This window comes from Nannobrachium achirus, assembly GCF_963921795.1.
Source record: "Nannobrachium achirus genome assembly, chromosome: 15".
In the NCBI taxonomy this organism is placed as follows: Eukaryota; Metazoa; Chordata; class Actinopteri; order Myctophiformes; family Myctophidae; genus Nannobrachium; species Nannobrachium achirus.
Window position 1 is genome coordinate 27,340,561 of NC_137822.1, and position 18,365 is coordinate 27,358,925.

The window sequence follows — 18,365 nt, forward strand, 5'->3', positions numbered from 1 at the left end:
GTAGTGTATGTACCAGTAAGACTCCCTAATCGGGAGATAAGCGACCGTAGGTCACTTATCTCCACAAATAGAGCAAAAATTTGTTTTTCCAAAATCTTCCTGAGCATGTTGATGACATGAGTGTAGACATACTGTGTAGTGATTTTCGTGGTTTTAGGGCAAAATCTGAATCGGCCTCATGGTGGCGCTAGAGGGCCATGTGAGAAATGAGGGGTGGGGTCTCCGCGCCGGCAAGGCGGACGAATAGGTACCGGCCCCGGCTCTCCCGGTCGCTCCTAGCCCGAGTTACGGCATTTTATGTGAGCTGCAGTGGCAGGGGGTCCTCCACTGGGGGCGCCACCACTTTTGCATCCGTTCTGGAGCACCAGGAGTGGGTGGTCCCCGGGAATGCCCCGTGAGCAGCCCCGTTGGGGTGGTCATTTGGTAATTTTTGCACATGTGCTCATTTTTTACACTTGGGGGTCCCCGAGGGAGCTGGGGGTCCCTGGAGCTCCGGGGGTCCTTGGAGGTTGTAGTTTGGCAGGTAAGGAGTGTGTGTGCAAAATCTGGCATGGATCGGGGCAACGGTTGCGGAGATATGAGCAGGGCAAAAGTGTGACGTGTGACGTGTGTGACGGACGGACGGACGGACGGACACCTCGAGCAGCTTTCTGTAGTAAGTGCGACCTACGGTCGCAATAAGATGCAGTGACCAAACACCATGTGAAGTGCATACTTACTGTACTGTATGTATAAGATGCAGTGACCAAACACCATGTGAAGTGCATACTTACTGTACTGTATGTACCAGTAAGACTCCCTAATCGGGAGATAAGCGACCGTAGGTGGCTTATCTCCACAAATAGGGCAAAAATGTGTTTTTCCAAAATCTTCCTGATCCATGTTGATGACATGAGTGTAGACATGCTGTGTAGTGATATTCGTGATTTTAGGGCAAAAACTGTAGGAGCAGTGTCCAAAAATGTGTTTTAAAAATCGGCCTGAAGGTGGCGCTATAATAGGGCCATGTGAGAAATGAGGGGTGGGGTCTCCGCGTTGCCTTGGCGGACGAATAGGTACCGGCCCCGGCTCTCCCGGACGCTCCTAGCCCGAGTTACGGCATTTTATGTGCGCTGCAGTGGCAGGGGGTCCTCCACTGGGGGCGCCACCACTTTTGCATCCGTTCTGGAGCACCAGGAGTCGGTGGTCCCCGGGAATTCCCCGTGAGCAGCCCCGTTGGGGTGGTCATTTGGTCATTTTTGCACATTTGGTCATTTTTTACATCTGGGGGTCCCCCAGGGACCTGGGGGTCCCTGGGGCTCCGGGGGTCCTTGGAGGTTGTAGTTTGGCAGGCAAGGAGTGTGTGTGTAAAATCTGGCATGGATCGGGTCAACGGGTGCGGAGATATAAGCAGGGAAAAAGTGTGACGTGTGACGTGTGAGCACATTTGGTCATTTTTTACATCTGGGGGTCCCCCAGGGACCTGGGGGTCCCTGGGGCTCCGGGGGTCCTTGGAGGTTGTAGTTTGGCAGTCAAGGAGTGTGTGTGCAAAATTTGGCATGGATGGGGGCAACGGTTGTGGAGATATGAGCAGGGCAAAAGTGTGACGGACTGACTGACTCACTGACTCAAGAGCCTCACAGACGAAACGCGATGTTGGATCCGATCAGATCTCGTGCCCGGGGGTTTATCGGTGTTCATTTCAAACGACAGTCTTGAATTCGGGCCCGGTATATCCCGCTGTGCCAAGTGAAATATCTCAGACCATTACAAATGAGACCGACGTCTCGCGATTCTAGCCACCCACGATCTCGGGGGGGTGGTGCCATGAGAGACACGACTAGATGGTTCTCAACCTGTGGATCGGGACCCACAGGGGTACAAGATGTACAGAAAGGGTTCCTTTAAGATGAAACCATGTTTACATACATATATTCTAAGGAAATGGGTTGTGATTTTATAATATTAAAATGACGAAATTAAACAAATATATTCGCTATCTAACGTTCGCACATTGCTGACCATACTACTGTGTATAAGTGTATTTGCCCTTCAACTATAAAATATATATTGTTTTTTATGAGACATCCATTGTAATTAGGCTATGCTCCCAAATCCATTTTATTACCTTCTGTTCGCATATGCAATGAGTCCCGCAGTGCTGCCAATCTGTTGAAGGTGAAAATCATGGAGGTTTTTTAGCGAGGTGAAACGCCATCAAAAGCCACCTCGAAGATGCAGGTTGGAACGTCATTTATATGGAGCGTGTATCACATTATCTGCGGGGATGGGTGACATAAAGTAGCCTACTGGAAATGTGCATCAAATGACAGTGCCGTCGAGCGCTGATCAGCTGCTTTTTTTCCTTTTCTTTTTTTGCGCAGCCTCTTAACAATTAAGGCTTTCTTCAGTGGCAGTGCTACTAATTAAATATTAAAACGGCGAAATTAAACAAATATATTCGCTATAGTCTATAATAAAGAGTCTCTCTCTCTCTCTCTCCCTCTCTCTCTCTGTCTGTGCGATATTTGTAGCTAATAATGCAGTAGGCCTATTGATACTTTTACTTAAGTAAAGAATTGGAGTACTTTTTCCATCACTGCTCAAATTAACTGTTCATCAGCGTGAATGCTTTCAGGTGTGTATGTGTATCTGATCAATATAGGAAATTGCCCATTACATCCTGCATGACATCAAAGCGACATGTTGTGTGAAGTCTTGTGAGCATGAAAGAGTTTGAACTTGAACATGTAGTGCGCTACATCGTGAAAAAAGTATTAAGAGTAGACCTAGGCTAGGCCTATAAAAGCCTTTTAAAATGTTATATCTTGCTCAAATTAATCATTACATCATTGCGCGAAACTATAGCACACGCGAGCCCATGGCATCTCACCCCTGGTCAGATCAATAATTAGCGCATCAGTTCCAGGTGGTGGTCGCTGATACGGCGAAGCGCAAATCAGGCTTGTCACTCACACAACACAGCTGCTGACGGCACCGTGTTTTAGACTTTGGTTGGTGTGTAAGCAATTTACCCCGAGTGAGAGGACATTATGCTCTCATAATGTCCGCAGTGCGGGTGTTATCGTACGAGGCGCAGCCGAGTCCGATAACACCCGCACTCAGGACATTATGAGAGCATAATGTCCGACCCCGAGTGGTAAATAGCTTTTCTACCACTTTTTCCCGTATACATGAAAGAAAACACATAGTTGTAACTTGCAAGGATCTTAAGTTACAATCATTATTGCCTATAAAACTTCCGCGAGACAGCAGATAGTTCCACAAACAACATCTTCTACTCACCAACAGATGGCGCCAACTCCATAGTAATCCATGCGACTAGCTTACAGCTAAGCTAACGTCAGTTAAAAGCACCGTTCCGGCCGTAAATAGAGGCTGTTCGCTTCCAGAAAGGCATAGGTTCAGAGAAAAGGGGCTTTAAAGTTGGCGGATTGCATTGGATCCAAATAAATCGGCGACGATAGTACGCACGTTAGTAAACATAGGACCGCTGCGACCTTCATTTGTTGGTTGGGGGAAAGTCCCCGGATGTACACTGAGGCGCATTGATCTCGGACACACAACTTTGCGGCAGTAGTCCTCTCATAACCTCCGGAATTTAGCCAATCAGAATCCAGTATTTGAACACGTGACTCGAAAAAGTGGTAGAATATTACTGTTATGTTGATATGATTGATCTGAACCAAGCTGGACCCAGTGGATTATGTAGTCTACATGGAAGCACGTTGGCTGTCTCACCCTGTCTGTCTGTCACAGCAATGGATTAATTGGTAGAAGTTGGTGTTACATTCTTCTTTCGTGTATCATCGTCCTTTGCACACAAGTGATAACTGCGCCATCATGACAAAACATTATAAAAACAAAGGTAGGTTGGTAGTCTTCTAGGTAGGCTACTGTGCGCACACTGGCCGCTGCTCACTTTATAGATATTATAATTATATATTCAGTTATGTTTTTGGCAAGCGAGACGCGAGATGTGATGCGCATCCAGCAAGACACGGCTGAGAGTGTCGCATCTCCAATATCATTGATTGACCAGTGTCCACTCCTAAAAAGCATCAACCAGCATTTTAACGGCAACCAGCCAGACATTAAACAGACATGAGCTTAATCAGCTAATAGCAATTATGAATGTCCAAACCTCGCCGTTGTGGGCGTGCAGTCGCAGAAAAAAAAAAGTTTAACCTCTCGCTTTTTTTTTTTTTTACTGTCCCACCAACATCCAAGCATATAGAATAGGGACAGGCCTAGGTTCCTCAATATCATTTAGCTGGGGACCCCCTGGAACTCCCCAAGGACTGGCGGTCCTCTTTGAGGACCAATGAACAAACTGACAGAACGAGAGACGCAATGATGTGCCTGCAGCCCGCGCGTAAAAGTAAAAAAAAAAAGGAATGCAATGGAATGTCTCTGACTTTGAGTATTACATTATATGAATAAGATATTATATATAGGGTGTCTGTCTGTCAAGTTGCACAAGGTCAATTTAGAGCCCTTATAATACACGGATAGAACAGCACTGCCCTAGCCAAATCTGCGCAGCAAAAAAAAGACACTGCCTTGTTGCCAAATGACTGCGCAGAAGAAGAAAAAAGAAGAAAGAACGCTATAGGCTATAACGTTTTTGAACAAGTGATTACAACAAGGGAGAGAGTAGGCTAAAGTAAAAAGTAAGTAGGCTAATAATAATAATAAAAGTGTAGGCTGTGACAGAATAGCCTACACTCTGCGCAGCCTAAAAAAGGGAGGAGCTGGCTTCATATAATCTGATGCAATCCCGTGAGCTCATTCAGACGACAATAATTGTAAAGGATTCCTACCCGATGACCCGACAATATCAAGCTTTTTTGATATTATCGTGAGTGCTCCCGACGAGTCCCGAGGTCATAAAAAAGCTAATTAACATAATCCGATCGTGTCGGGGTACTGTTCAAGCCCAAGACCGATTCCGGGGCCGACCAAACGATTTTCCCGGGGGGTCCTCCCGAAATCTGGTCGGGGATCCTCGGCCCCGAGATCGGCTCAATGTGAACGGGCCTTCAGCCACGGACAGCCGGTGGAGGTTTCTACAGTAAGTAGCTCCCTACGGTCGCAATAAGATGCAGTGACCAAACACCATGTGAAGTGCATACTTACTGACTGTACTGTATGTATAAGATGCAGTGACCAAACACTATTTGAAGTGCATACTTACTCCGCCAGCTCCTCCAGGCTTCGGTAAACATCATCTTCATTCAGCGCTGTGTCCTCCGATGGGAAGGGCCTACAGGGCACAAAATACACACACACGTTTACATTACTAAACTTGTGAGAACATTTTTGGGGCGCCATTGAAAATAACTGAAAATATCAGGAAAATAACTGATCTACAAGCTCAAAATGCACTCAGCAATTTTTCTTTGAGTCACTTCTGTGCTCAACTAAGTAGAAATCCAAAACATAAATCCAAATCTCTAAATGTCAAAATCCTAACCCCCAACCCGAATCTTTATCTGATTGTAAATCTAACTCCCCAAATCATAAAACAGACATACAGTATCTTTTGTGAGGACAGGGAAGGACCAGGTCCTCACAATGTCTATTTCTCTCACTATTTCGACTACTGCTAATAGGCCTACTTGACATTCGGACCGCACAAGTATAGTGACAGCTCATCAGCACTGCAAGCGATGCGACGCTAGCAATGAAATCTCATTAAAATACATTTGTTTCAATGAGGACGTCCTGATCTATCGCGAGCGACGTCTCGGCACGACGAAACATCATCCATCCCAAACCTGTTTTCGCTTGCAGAGTCTATTTGAGCAAAGTTTCACGCCGATGTCCATAGAGGTAAATGGCCATGTCACACCCCCCAAACACTTTTTTTTTTTAAAATGTATTTATTTAATTGGTTCAGGCTACATCGCAATGCAATGGCCGATGCTCCATATGCGGACAGTATTTCGCGTCGTGTCACTCGCTCGCGTGCAGTGCGGATGAGGTGTAAGACACTTGTGATCCAAAAACGACAGAAAGTAGTTTAGTATCAGTACAACAGCCTCCCAGAACTTCACATCCTGTCAGTCTTCTGACTGGCTGTTCCATCACATCAGTAACACGACTGCAGGAAGTGTTCGTGAGAGGGGAAAGCCCATCCCTCTTGTGCCACAGCCGTGTCAAAACACATCAAACAAGAGAAGAGATGTTGTCATCGTACTCTCCTGCAAAACCTCTCTCTCGCCACTTTTAACTACTTGACCGGAGTCCTCCAGGGCTTTACACTAGGCCCCCTCCTGTTTTCGCTCCACACTCAATGTCTTTTCCACAGATACAAGCTCACGCAGGCTTGTAGATGCACCGTTTTCTGGAAATAATTCACCCCCTAGAATAGGGATGCTAATCCCGCAATAGCAGGGGTCTTCACCAGGGGGTCCTCAGAGTTACTACACGGGGTCCTACAAATCTTTGTGTGATAGAAACCTTATTTTTTTCTTTTTTATATTAACCACTTGAACCCTAGCGTCCATATTCTGAGAACTTAGACACAAATAGCAGATCTACAAGCTCACAAAGCCTCACAAAGCCTATTATTCTTTAGTTTTTTATGAATTGTTTTTAGTGAATAGCTGCTTGGTCTAAGTTTTTCTTAGATTACTTTTCTTAGATTACCATTTCTTTGCATTTGATGTACTGATTGCTGATTGCTATTGTAAATCGCTCTGGATTAAGAGCGTTTGCTAAATGCCTAAATTGTAAATTGTAATTGTAAGCGTGCCGTCAGAAGCAGGCTTGAGCCCAAGGCTGTGCCTCAGCCTCAGACTACCAATAGGATGGGAATGAGTTACAATCAACTTTGAATTTGCACATACGTACGGTACTTGACGTGGAAATCTAGGATTGAGTCGACATGGTTCGTATCTGAAAGGGTTGATATCATCACTGTCGGGAAGAAACCTCCTATCACTGTCGGGAAGAAACCTCCTATCTTCATGTTTTAACCTTTTGTGTTTTTTCGTAAATCAGATCTGCAAGCTCTGTAGATCTCCTACTTTTGCTCATTTCGAATTTGAATCCTGAGAAGTTTTGGACAGGTTTCCACCCGACACACGGTCTACAAATGGAACACATTCTGCAAGGTGTTGCTGTAATACTTAGAGCAGTGATGGCTGAGTGGTTAGTGTCCATACCTAGGACTCCGGAGACCCCAGAGGTCGCAGGTACGATCCCCCGCTCCAGCTATCATTGCTCCCCCCCTTGCGCTCCTTGTGGGCTGCCTCATAAGGGTTCAGCTGGGTTAAGCTGAAAAAAAGCAGCTGGGTTGGGCTGCGATACCCGAATTTCCCCCGCGGGAGGAGTAGGTAACTATCTATCATATCATTATTATCATACTTGCACACTGTACTTTCTAATATACTATAAATAACAGTAATTGAAACACCTAATAAAGTTATTCCAAAGTAATAGTTTTGGACATATGAGGTTTCCTTTCCACCCTACAGAGACGATATACTGTATGCAACTTCCTTTTTTCCCCACAAACGTCAACATTCCCAACACATGTTGAGGTTTGCAGAAATGTCCAACGTTAATGTTTTCTCTGGCGACCAGGCTGGTAAACCTTGTATCATCAACATCAACAAGCCAGGTTCGCAAAGGAACCCACACCGACTGAATACAAATGAGTTTACAGCTCGAGTGTTTATGAATTGGAAATATGGGCTTCTGTCGTTGTGACCTCTATACACTTTTGTTTGCATACAAGGCCATGTAAATCCTTCTGTTCGCCTCACTGTGTAGATTTCTTATTACTGTCGTGTAGTGCAACAAATTGTTTGTGCATAATTATGCAAATGTACCTGGCTATAAAAAGTATTCTGATTCTGACACTGCTGTAGGGGAAGGGAAAACACATTAAAATGAACAACATTAGATTAACAAAGTTTTGTGGTTGTCCATAACAATGACAACATCCTCTACTAGTGTGTGGATACTTCTTTTTTGAGCAGCTAGGGATGGGACAATTCGTGATATTATCGTTTATAAAAACACTCACGATAATCGTATCATGGAGATTTAATTTATCGTGATATCGTCCTCCGTCATGCACTGGGATCAATTCACCTTTTATTTGCCAAGCTGCATATGCTGTACCACTTAAACCCTCTATAATTGGTAAAAGGTACTTATAATATAAGTACTTGATAACGTTTTTTCACTCTCTAACAAATGTCTTTGCCAAAAAATTGCCGATCTACAAGCTCGTACTTGATACAGTTTTTTCACTCTAACAAATGTCTTTGCCAAAAAATTGCAGATCTACAAGCTCACAACGCGTCACGTTGCAACGCGTTGTGAGCTTGTAGATCTTCTATTTTTGGGCAAATGTTCCGCCCTAGGATAATGGATTTGGATAATCGTGATTTCTTTTGTCACAATAATCGTGATATGAAATTTTCATATCGTCCCATCCCTATGAGCAGCATTATGTCTTATTGTGACAATTCCCGCAAGCAAGTGTTACTGTACCATGTGGGCGGAGGCTCTTTACATCAGCATGTTATAACCTAATATGAATGATTCAGCCCCATGCAGTTTTCTAGTTCCACGGTTCTGTACACACGGTGTCAGCAAATGAGAAACTCCTGGGGGAACGTTAAAATGGGTGACTAATCAATTAGCTTCTCAGACAGCTATTTTCGCCACTGAAATAATATTTTCTTCTCTCATGAGCTCATCAAAATGCCACAAAGCGCAGAACAAAAATTGCTGAAGGAAGTAAAAACATGGAGCCTCTCATCAATGATGCAAAAGTCTGGTTCTGAGCTTCTAACAAATACAGTTCAGTATTTGTATGTGCCCTCTGGAAAATGTGTTGAGTGCATGAGGTGTGAAATTTGTGTACGAAAGAAGAAAGCATGCCTCACTGTGTGAAATGTAAGGGTTAATGAAATGGCTCATTTATATTTTGTCACGAGGCTTGGTTTTATAGCGCCTGTGCACCGTTCTGTCTTCACTTCTCTGTGTCATTGTCGTGATCAAAGTGTCTGTCCATGGTGTTGACAGACTTTATTTGACTTCTGACTATCACTTTTAATGTGCCGTTGGAATATTTAAAAGATACCGATAGTGTTTCATAAGAATAGTGTAAAAAGAGTTTCAAATGCACGCTGATTATATTATTTTATTTCTGCCAGCAAAAACACCTATTGTTGCTGCAGCCAAACTAACAGACTGCCTAGACAGGGTGGCACTCTGGATCAACACCTCCTGCCTAACACTGAATGTAACAACTACGTCACTATGTGCTTCTCAACCATAAAGCTTCCAACCATAGACCCTTTCAAAGGGAGTATAAGAGACAACAAATACAGACTAATATAGGAGTTTAAATATCTTGGAATTGTTATGGATTCTTTGGCTACGGTTTGACAAAAAAATACTGGAAGAACTGATAGGGCAAATCTTCACAGCTTTAGGCAAATCAGACAAATGGGTTCATGCACTTACACTCCATCTTTACCCTCCCTGGGATAAATTAACATTGAAGATTTTAGTGCGTGCGTGCGTGCGTGCGTGCGTGCGTGCGTGCATGCGTCTGTGGGTGTGGGTGTCATCAGCAATTAGCCGTATAGTAATTAAAGCAGTGCAGCAACTCTTAAGGAGTGTGTCAGCCATCAGGTTAATGAATGCTCAGCAAGATTGGCCAAAGGTCAGTTCAACACCCTCAGCCACACACGCACACACACACATGCATGCGTGCACCATGCAAGCCCAACAATGTGCATTCACAGGAGTCTCTCTCTTCTCCTACAAAAGGTCTGTCTTCTCGTGTATACAGTAAAGCATGATTTTATACTTTTTTATACTACACCGGTTGCCATGCACTTAAAATAGCAGATCTAAAAGTTCACAATGTGTCATGCTAGATTTGCTACAGTATGTGTTGTGAGCCTGTAGATCGGCAATTTTCCCTATTCGTCACACTACGAATTATATAGGGCTTAAGCGGTTAACTCAGAGTGTGTAAAAGGATTCATGAATGTACAGTGTTCCTACTGATGCAACCCACTGACATTAGATTTAGTTAGGCTTATAACACAATACTAGAAGGGTGTGCTGAGCTATCCTTTTTTGCTAATGGTTATTCCACCATCCTTGCTGCAAGCCCGCTCGTTCATGCACATGTTACTAATTCACCTGAGCGCTTATGGTAAAAGCCAAGATCTGCCATCGTAATAGATGTTGAGGGATTTGCAAATGCTGGCAGATTTTTCTTTTTTTTATAAAGGACATGTAAAGATGTTAAACTTGCACTTTTAATCAGTTGTGGTGAGGCAGGCCAGAGGGGGTCTGTATGTGTCTTAAGTTTTCGTTGCTGGTCTTTTTTTATGTAGAACACAGGAATGCCTCAGCGATAATTGCAGTGCATACTGACTCTCATTGTTAAACTTAGAACATAAATCCCATTGTTCTAATGTGAGGAGGATCAATAATTAATATACGGGCAAAAGTACCCTAATGTCTTCTGTTGTATTTCTCCCGTGTCATCGATGATGCGAAGCACCACGCTCGATAGCACGAAACATGAAGCGTGTTTGACATGTGTACACTTCCACATTTCATGGGAGATATAGAAGGCATATGGTATTCCTTTTTTCCCCACACTATGCACGTTTATGAGATCTCCTCTAGGGATGGGACGATATGAAAATTGCATTTCACGATAATTGTGACAAAAGAAATGATTTGAGATATCATCACGATAATCAAATTCCATTTTGGTGGAACATTTGCCAAAAAAATAGCAGATCTACAAGCTCACAACGCGTCGCAAATACATTTGATAGAGAGTGAAAAAAGACTGTATCAAGTACATATATAATAAGTAGCCTACCTTTTACCAATTATAGAGGGTGTTAGTGGTATCGGATATGCAGCTCAGCAAATAAAAGGTGAAACAGTGCATGACAGAGGACGATTTCACAATAAATTAAATCTCCACTACACGATTATCGTGAGTGTTTTTCATCACGAACGTCCCATCCCTAATCTCCTCACACCAGAACAATGGGATTTATAGTTCCTTTAAATTAACACTCAGGACTTCAGGAAAGTGCCGACCGTTTCAGTCTTTCGCCTCCAACGCCATTAAGCAGCTCTGTTCATTTATTTATCTTCTTAATGCCCCACCCTTTCTAGTTTACTCCCGCGTTGTCGATACGCAGCCATCTAACCGTGATCAAGTCAAAGTGCTTTTTCATTGCCCACAGCGCCGCGGCTGTTGTAAAGGCAATCGATGGCACATGTGCGCTGGACACAGCCACTGTGGCCCAGGACCATTGAGCGGCTATTGGCAAACAGGAGGAAACAACGACGCGGCTGTTAGGAGCTGAACGTAGCTCAAATGGCCGGGGCAGTAAGTCGTCTCGGGTCCCAAAGCCCTCAGCACATCTTTGTTGCCGTACAGATCGATGGAAGCAGTGGAGCTGAAGCCAGCCAGGGCGCCACCGCACAACATACCGCACAACTGCATCCCCACTCCTTTACCCACCATTTATCTTGCCGGTTCATATTCTTTTTTTTTTTCTGTGTTTCGAATGCGGATCTTACATAATGGAGGATGTACAGTAGAACAGTGTGTGTGTGTGTGTGTGTGTGTGTGTGTGTGTGTGTGTGTGTGTGTGTGTGTGTGTGTGTGTGTGTGTGTGTGTGTGTGTGTGTGTGTGTGTGTGTGTGCGCGCGTGCGTGTGTGTGCGCGCGAGTGAGCTATTGCGCTAAACGTGCAAAACATGTGGAAGTGCCCGCTTTTGTAAGCTTCACTTATTCACTGATTTAACCTCTTAAGCCCTTTGGGGTACATTTTGTCACTTTACATCTGCACATACAGTACGCGAAAGGCATAACTTTTAGAAGCAGTGGGTGCTATTAATACAGTGACTGCAGAGAGTATAGCCTAATAGTGTATTACACAACTCGTATGACGCTTGTGGGGAAAGCAGACAATCTCCTAGCTCTCAATGCATCGCAATGTGGCACGGTGTGTGTTCGTAGAAGTATGTCGCCTATAATATGCAGGGACGCCAGTTTGGAATGGTTAAACATAAAATTTCTTTCATTTTCAATTTATTTCATTTTAATTGCCATGTCGGAAGCATTTTCATGTATTTCATGTATGCGTGTCTGAATGTATGTATGTATGTATGTATGTGAAGAATGTATAAATTCCCTCTCATGTGGGCATCTAAATCTGATAATAATCTCATAATATCCAAGCATGTAATGTGAGGAAATTGTGTCTAATTAACGCATGCAATGCATGTATGTGGTGAATTGTATAAGTGAGAAATGCATGTGTGTATTGTGGGTCTACAGTGTGTGTTTGTTGCATGCCTGTATAATGAGTAAATACAGGGCAGAATCAGTGGGAATGACTTATGTGTTTGATGTCACTCATAGTGTTCGTAAAAGGATACTGGTGAAGAATGATTCCATATCGCTGTTGTCGGGTGGAAAACTTGTACGTCCAAAACCGTTCATTGAAGAAAAAAAAAACTAGTGAAAAAAAAAATAGTGAAAATAGCAGATCTACAAGAACACAACGCCTCGCACTTTTCACTCGTTTTGTGCCACAGTCTTATATGTTGAGGCAGGGCTCTGATAAAAAAAAAAACATTACAATTTGAAACTAGGAGATACAAGGTTTCTGCCGGACAGTGACGACCATATTTTTTATGGTTGCTTATATCTAACCTTTATATTTTACCGTCACTCATTGTGATATTTGATAGCTTGTAAGAGCCTGCTGTAAATGTCTCCACCAGGCCTGATAGCTATTGTTTATGTTGCAGTCTATCTTGTTATGGTTCAGCCCGTCCTTGAGGCAGCCACAGTATAACTATGATCTCTGCCCTTTGCTCTTGGCAGAACTACCGTACCACTGAGTGTTATTGTACTTCTGCCCATGATATCATGTACATAAAGAATACACCGAGAATATTGTCTCGACTCCTACTTGCCTCATCTTATTGCAGATTGATCCACAATTCCAATACACAAATAGTTTACACACTGTTAGCTTTCAAAAATGATTTAAACTAGTGAAAACAGCCAATCTACAAGCACACAATGCCTCGCACTGCGAGGCGTTGTGTGCTTGTAGATCTGCTGTTTTCACTATTTTTGTGTGTCGGCCTTGTATAATGAATAAGGGCTTTACTTTGCGAAAGAACGTACACATTAGAAACTTACGATACGAGGTTTCCACCCAACAACGACGATATGTACTCCATGTGTGTATTGTGTTCGTGCGTGCGTGCGTGCGTGCGTGCGTGCGTGCGTGCGTGCGTGCGTGCGTGCGTGCGTGCGTATGTACGTGCATACTAGTGCCTGCATCCCGCTGACACAGTAACTGAGACACATACTGCAGGTGACTGATCATGGGACAATTGCAGTGAACCGCCATCAAAGAGAGGATCAATTGGATTCAGCAGGAAGTCAATGTACACGTCTGAGGAACAATTACCCACAGATCAAACACAGTGAGGAACTCTCAGTCCACTGTAGAACTCAATGGAACTGCCCCTGTGTCTTTGCATGAATGACAGTGGAGTGCCAGGTTGCTATCAGAAGCACTAATTTCCGTTTTTCCTGCCTGTAGCCTCGAGTAACAAACTCGGTTTCAGTTAAGATACATTTTCTAAAAACGTTTACTTTTACTTTTACAGATTCAAGTTCAGAATGCAGATCTACAAGCTGAAAACGCATCGCTTTGTGGTGTGTTGCGAGTTTGTGGGTCTGCTACTTTTGAAGCTTTCGTGTGATGCTGTATATGATCAAGTAGGGCATTCATTTGCAAAAGAAAATATGGAAATAAGAGGTTTCTGCCCGACAGCAACGCTATATTTTTGTATATAATTACGCAAACTGTGTCATCACGTAGTTATTGCCTGACTCATCAGTCTCCAGAGTTAACATGTGCACATAGTCCTTCTGCGGTTTGCTAGATTGGCCCTGGACTGAATTGGACTGGACTCGACTGGACATGTAACTGCACTTTTGAAATGCACAACAGCACTTTTAGTATACTGTGCTGGTAACCTTTTAAAGTATTGCACCATGGCACTTTATGTACTGTGCTATTAACTCAGATGAATTGCACGTCATACATATTTCCTTTTTTATTATCTTTGTCTATGTAGTGTTTTTGTCTTCTTATGATGCTGTTTAGATGGTTTGTTGTTTTATGTTGTACTGCAAGTGACTGAGTGGGAACGATATTTCTTGTTCTTTATGTACCGTATGTAAGTACATAGACTGAGAAATTGACAAATACAATGATTCTGACAAACAGATAGACCCACAGAAACATGTTTAAAAAAAAAAGCAGTGCTCTTCCGAGCACAGGTCTCCGCCAGGTCAGGTAGGTTATTGTGGCCTCCTGGTGGCACTATAACATGCCAATCTGTAGGAGTACTGTCCAAAAATGTGTTTTGCAAAAATCAGCCTCATGGTGGCGCTAGAACAGGCCCATATGAAAAATGTGGGGCAGAGGTTCTGAATTGGTATGCAAGAAGTATGTGTGGACAGTTTGGAAGCGACCGGGCCAACAGTGCCGGAGATTAGCTGGTAACAGAATTGTGTATATTTTGTACTGTATGCTAAATTGATGAATTGAATACAGTATAACAAGTCCACAGGAGGACTGTGTTATGCTTTTAGCTTTAAAGTCTTACAGTAACTCGCACTGTTTACATTTCTGACTGATAAAGTAGGTCTATTAAATCAATCAATCTAGATGGCTTGCATTTTAAAAAGCCACGCCATAAAAAATTTGAACGTCCACTGGTGACACGTAATAGTCTGACTGGATCCTTGAAGTGAGATTGAAGAGGACTGACAGGTCCTATGCTGCATGACCTTCACGGTAACGCCTGTTGACCTTGACCTGAACACATCTAACCATGAAGAAGGGATGAGGACCGGGGCCAACAGAGTGATATGGGGTCAAGGAACACACAGGCCCTCCACTTAATAGAGCTGTTGTTAATACTTTTCATTGGTTAAAAATGAAAAGACAGACTAAACATTCACTTTAAAGAGGAGAAAAAGCAGATCTAGTACTAACTCATAACAAACAGTGTCACTGCATTTGCACGACACTTATGTACGACAAATACGGCATGAATTTATGAAAACACATAATACAAGTTGAAATACGGAGATACAAGGTTTCTGCCCGACAGCAATAACAATGGCTATTTTCACTATTTTAGATGATTTTTAAAATAACAAAAAAGGGAAGGTTTTGGACATACAAGGTTTCCACCAGACAGCGACGATATGCTAGCTAGAGACTTCAGCCTGATATATAGCTACTGTAGCTCCGTGCCAGTGTTGCACACAGAAAACAGCAGATCTATAAGCTCACAATGCGTCACATCACATCAAGAGAAAGACATTAATTCATGTGAATCTGACTGACCCAGTAACAGGCTGATAGCATACGGTATATAGTGAATATATAGTGAATTTAATGCATTAGCATTAAATTGCATATAAGCTTATATAATAGGCTTACAGCATAACGGAGTGGCGATCTAGAAGAGTATTTTAGACGTGTGGTGCAGGGATGCTGCTTCTAGGTGACATCTGATGGAATTAAATTATATCCGGTAATGTATTTAACCTTTATTTCATTCTCTGAGGACACATCAATGGTGCCGAGAATACAAATCAAAACGAAAGCAGGACCTTTCAAATAAAATAACAAGTGCAATGAAAATGACAAAATGTCACAACAAATCAAATGCAGACAAATATGACAAGCACACTAATTGCTAATTGCATTGTGTGTAATTTAATAAAAAAGAAGCCTAAACTAATGAAAAGATCTCATTATATATGTTAATTAACTAATTAATTAATTTCAGCAAATAATATGAAGTGTGTTTGTGTGTGTCTAACTTAGTATAATGCACGTTTTTGTTTGTTTGCAGATTCTTTTGTGGAGTTTTTTGACTAATAAATAAATAAAACAAATTTTTACTATGATGAAATCATCACCATGGCTAGCATGGGTCAGTGAATGCACCAGACATAGGCTTGCAACCACTCTGGACTGACATGACATCTGACTTATACAGTTTAGAAAATGTGATCTGAATGTTTCAGAAGGAAAATTCAGAAAATATTCTGAACCAAAGGATCATGTGTGTGCATGTGAGCGCAGACACGCAGCCATAAAACTTCGCGACATCATATCCTTATTCAAAAGCACACAAAAAGAGCACCTGTGGCAAAGTGCAACAAGACTTAGATAAGTCTTCCAGCTAACCACCAGAGTTCTGTGGCCTTTTGCTCCTAACCTACTCACTATGGGATAAAATTCCTTCATTGGTTGGCGGGTGTTGTCAGTCAGATTCTAGTAGAGCGGTCTGCGGCCGATTTTCCTGACGCTTTTCTCAGACCGGAGTTTTTATTTCTCTCCTCCACACCACGCAGTAGGCTTTGCTTTACCCCCGCCCTGTTTTCTGTAAATGTACCTTTTACTGCTCCTGGTATTGATGATGATCAGTAATGTCTGTCTTGTATGTGCTGATTAATGAATACAAACTGTAGGGCCACAATGGAAACAAGCCGATGTGAAATGTGTTAATAATAAAGTATTTAAACAATCAATGAATCAATCAATAACCTGGCAAACGTAACAGTTTAGCCCTTCCAGCTCATGATGTCAATAACTCCCCTTGCCAAGGAAGTCATTCCCCCTTAATGAGCGGCAGAGGATTGGTTTCCCACACAGGAGACCTGGGTATTACACAAGCACGGTGGAGAGAAACTGGACATGATCAGATCATAGTGTTGCACTTAAAGTGTAGAAGTGATTAATATTAACGCGGAAATAAGTACAAGTAAGCCAGGGATCCAGTTGATGAATAACCCTGGAATGCACAGTGATGGGCACATTGGTCAGTGTGGACACTATAGGCGGTGAATTAATCACCCTTCAGCTGGTTGTGTTTATTAATACTCTCTCTCTCTCTCATATATATTACTCATTCTTTTTCACTCTCTCATATCACCCTGTCTTCTCTCTCCCTCTCTCCGTGTCCTGGCATATGGCCTAATGGGTGCGCTGCTCCATCAACTCATTACTCCACTGGGTAAAATGGCTTTTCTTTTTTTTTTACGTGGAGCCAGCGAGCCACTGTGCCCCAAGCCGATTGAGCAAATGAAGAGAAATCACAAAACCATTCCCAGCCATGCCTGATAAAGCCGTTTGAAGGATTTTCTCAGCTTTGCCATTATCTGAGGAATATGGCTGCCGTGGCAGACAATGAACTGTTCTGACACAGACATTAGTGTTCATGCTGTACTACACAAATTATTACAGAAGACTGATGGATGCAGACCGTATTTTTGCTCTCGCATCAAACTTGGGGACTTTTACTTGAGGTAAAGTGGATGAAGTGTGACGTAAGAGGCTGCCATAGAGTTAATGTTGAAGGCAAACTGCTGTTCATTCTTGAACACATGAGAACATAATAAGTGCTTAAGCTATGGATGAGATGATCTGCTAAAAGTCAAATATACATTTATACCACGCCTTTGTGGTTAAGGAGTGTACCACATGGGACTCACTGTCAGAGCCCAGGGCCCATGTTCGATTCCCGAGCCTGACGGAACTTTGCTAAATGTCACTCCCAGATTCTCTCTGTGTTTTGTTAAAATAAGTGTTGAATAACTCTACATTCTACGATCACTATACTATAGAATTGTATTTAGTTTTTTTTTTGTTTTTCTGTGAATGACACCATACACCATGGACTATGACAAACAAAGGAAATGCTGAAATCAACATACCTGATTCCTTTGATCTGTGCAATGCTATGGTGGGAGATCCTGGACAGAGCTGAAATCACCTGGGGAGAAAAGATAAGAGAAAATAAACAGTCAACAACAACAAATACACAGTCAAAAACACCAAACAGGTAAGACTCACTAAGAGCGAGAAACGATGTAGCATTGAAACAATAGAGACTGACACAATATGTCCATATATGGGCACTTCCAGATATGGGCTTAATGTTGATGACATCAGGGATCTCCATATATGGGCATAAAAGGGAGATGGACAGAATGTATTTGCAAGTGTGGTTGTCGTGACCCAAGTCACACTTTCAAATGAATTCTGTCTTGGCCATATGTGGAGTGTGACATGAGGCGTGACTGACTGACGCACATGAGCTTCAGGTTTTCATAGTAAATGCGACCTACGGTAGCAATAAACAGTTAACAACAAGGACAAATCAAACAAACCAACAAAACAGAGTGCCTTCAGGGCACCGAGGGGCCGTCTGTAAATGAACCTCAACATTCTA

At 42.8% G+C, this 18,365-nt stretch overlaps 1 protein-coding gene across 2 annotated transcripts in view; it reads right to left on the reverse strand.

The window, feature by feature from the left end:
- Positions 1-18,365, reverse strand: part of vav2 (vav 2 guanine nucleotide exchange factor) — a gene marked incomplete at both ends in the record, with an annotated part of 343,070 nt that overhangs the window by 77,279 nt on the left and 247,426 nt on the right. For both annotated transcript variants that reach the window (XM_080742680.1, XM_080742681.1), the window contains 2 exons: positions 5,198-5,266; positions 17,848-17,906. In XM_080742680.1, coding sequence (XP_080598806.1) covers positions 5,198-5,266; positions 17,848-17,906 — 128 coding nt within the window. The remainder of the gene's footprint in view (positions 1-5,197; positions 5,267-17,847; positions 17,907-18,365) is intronic.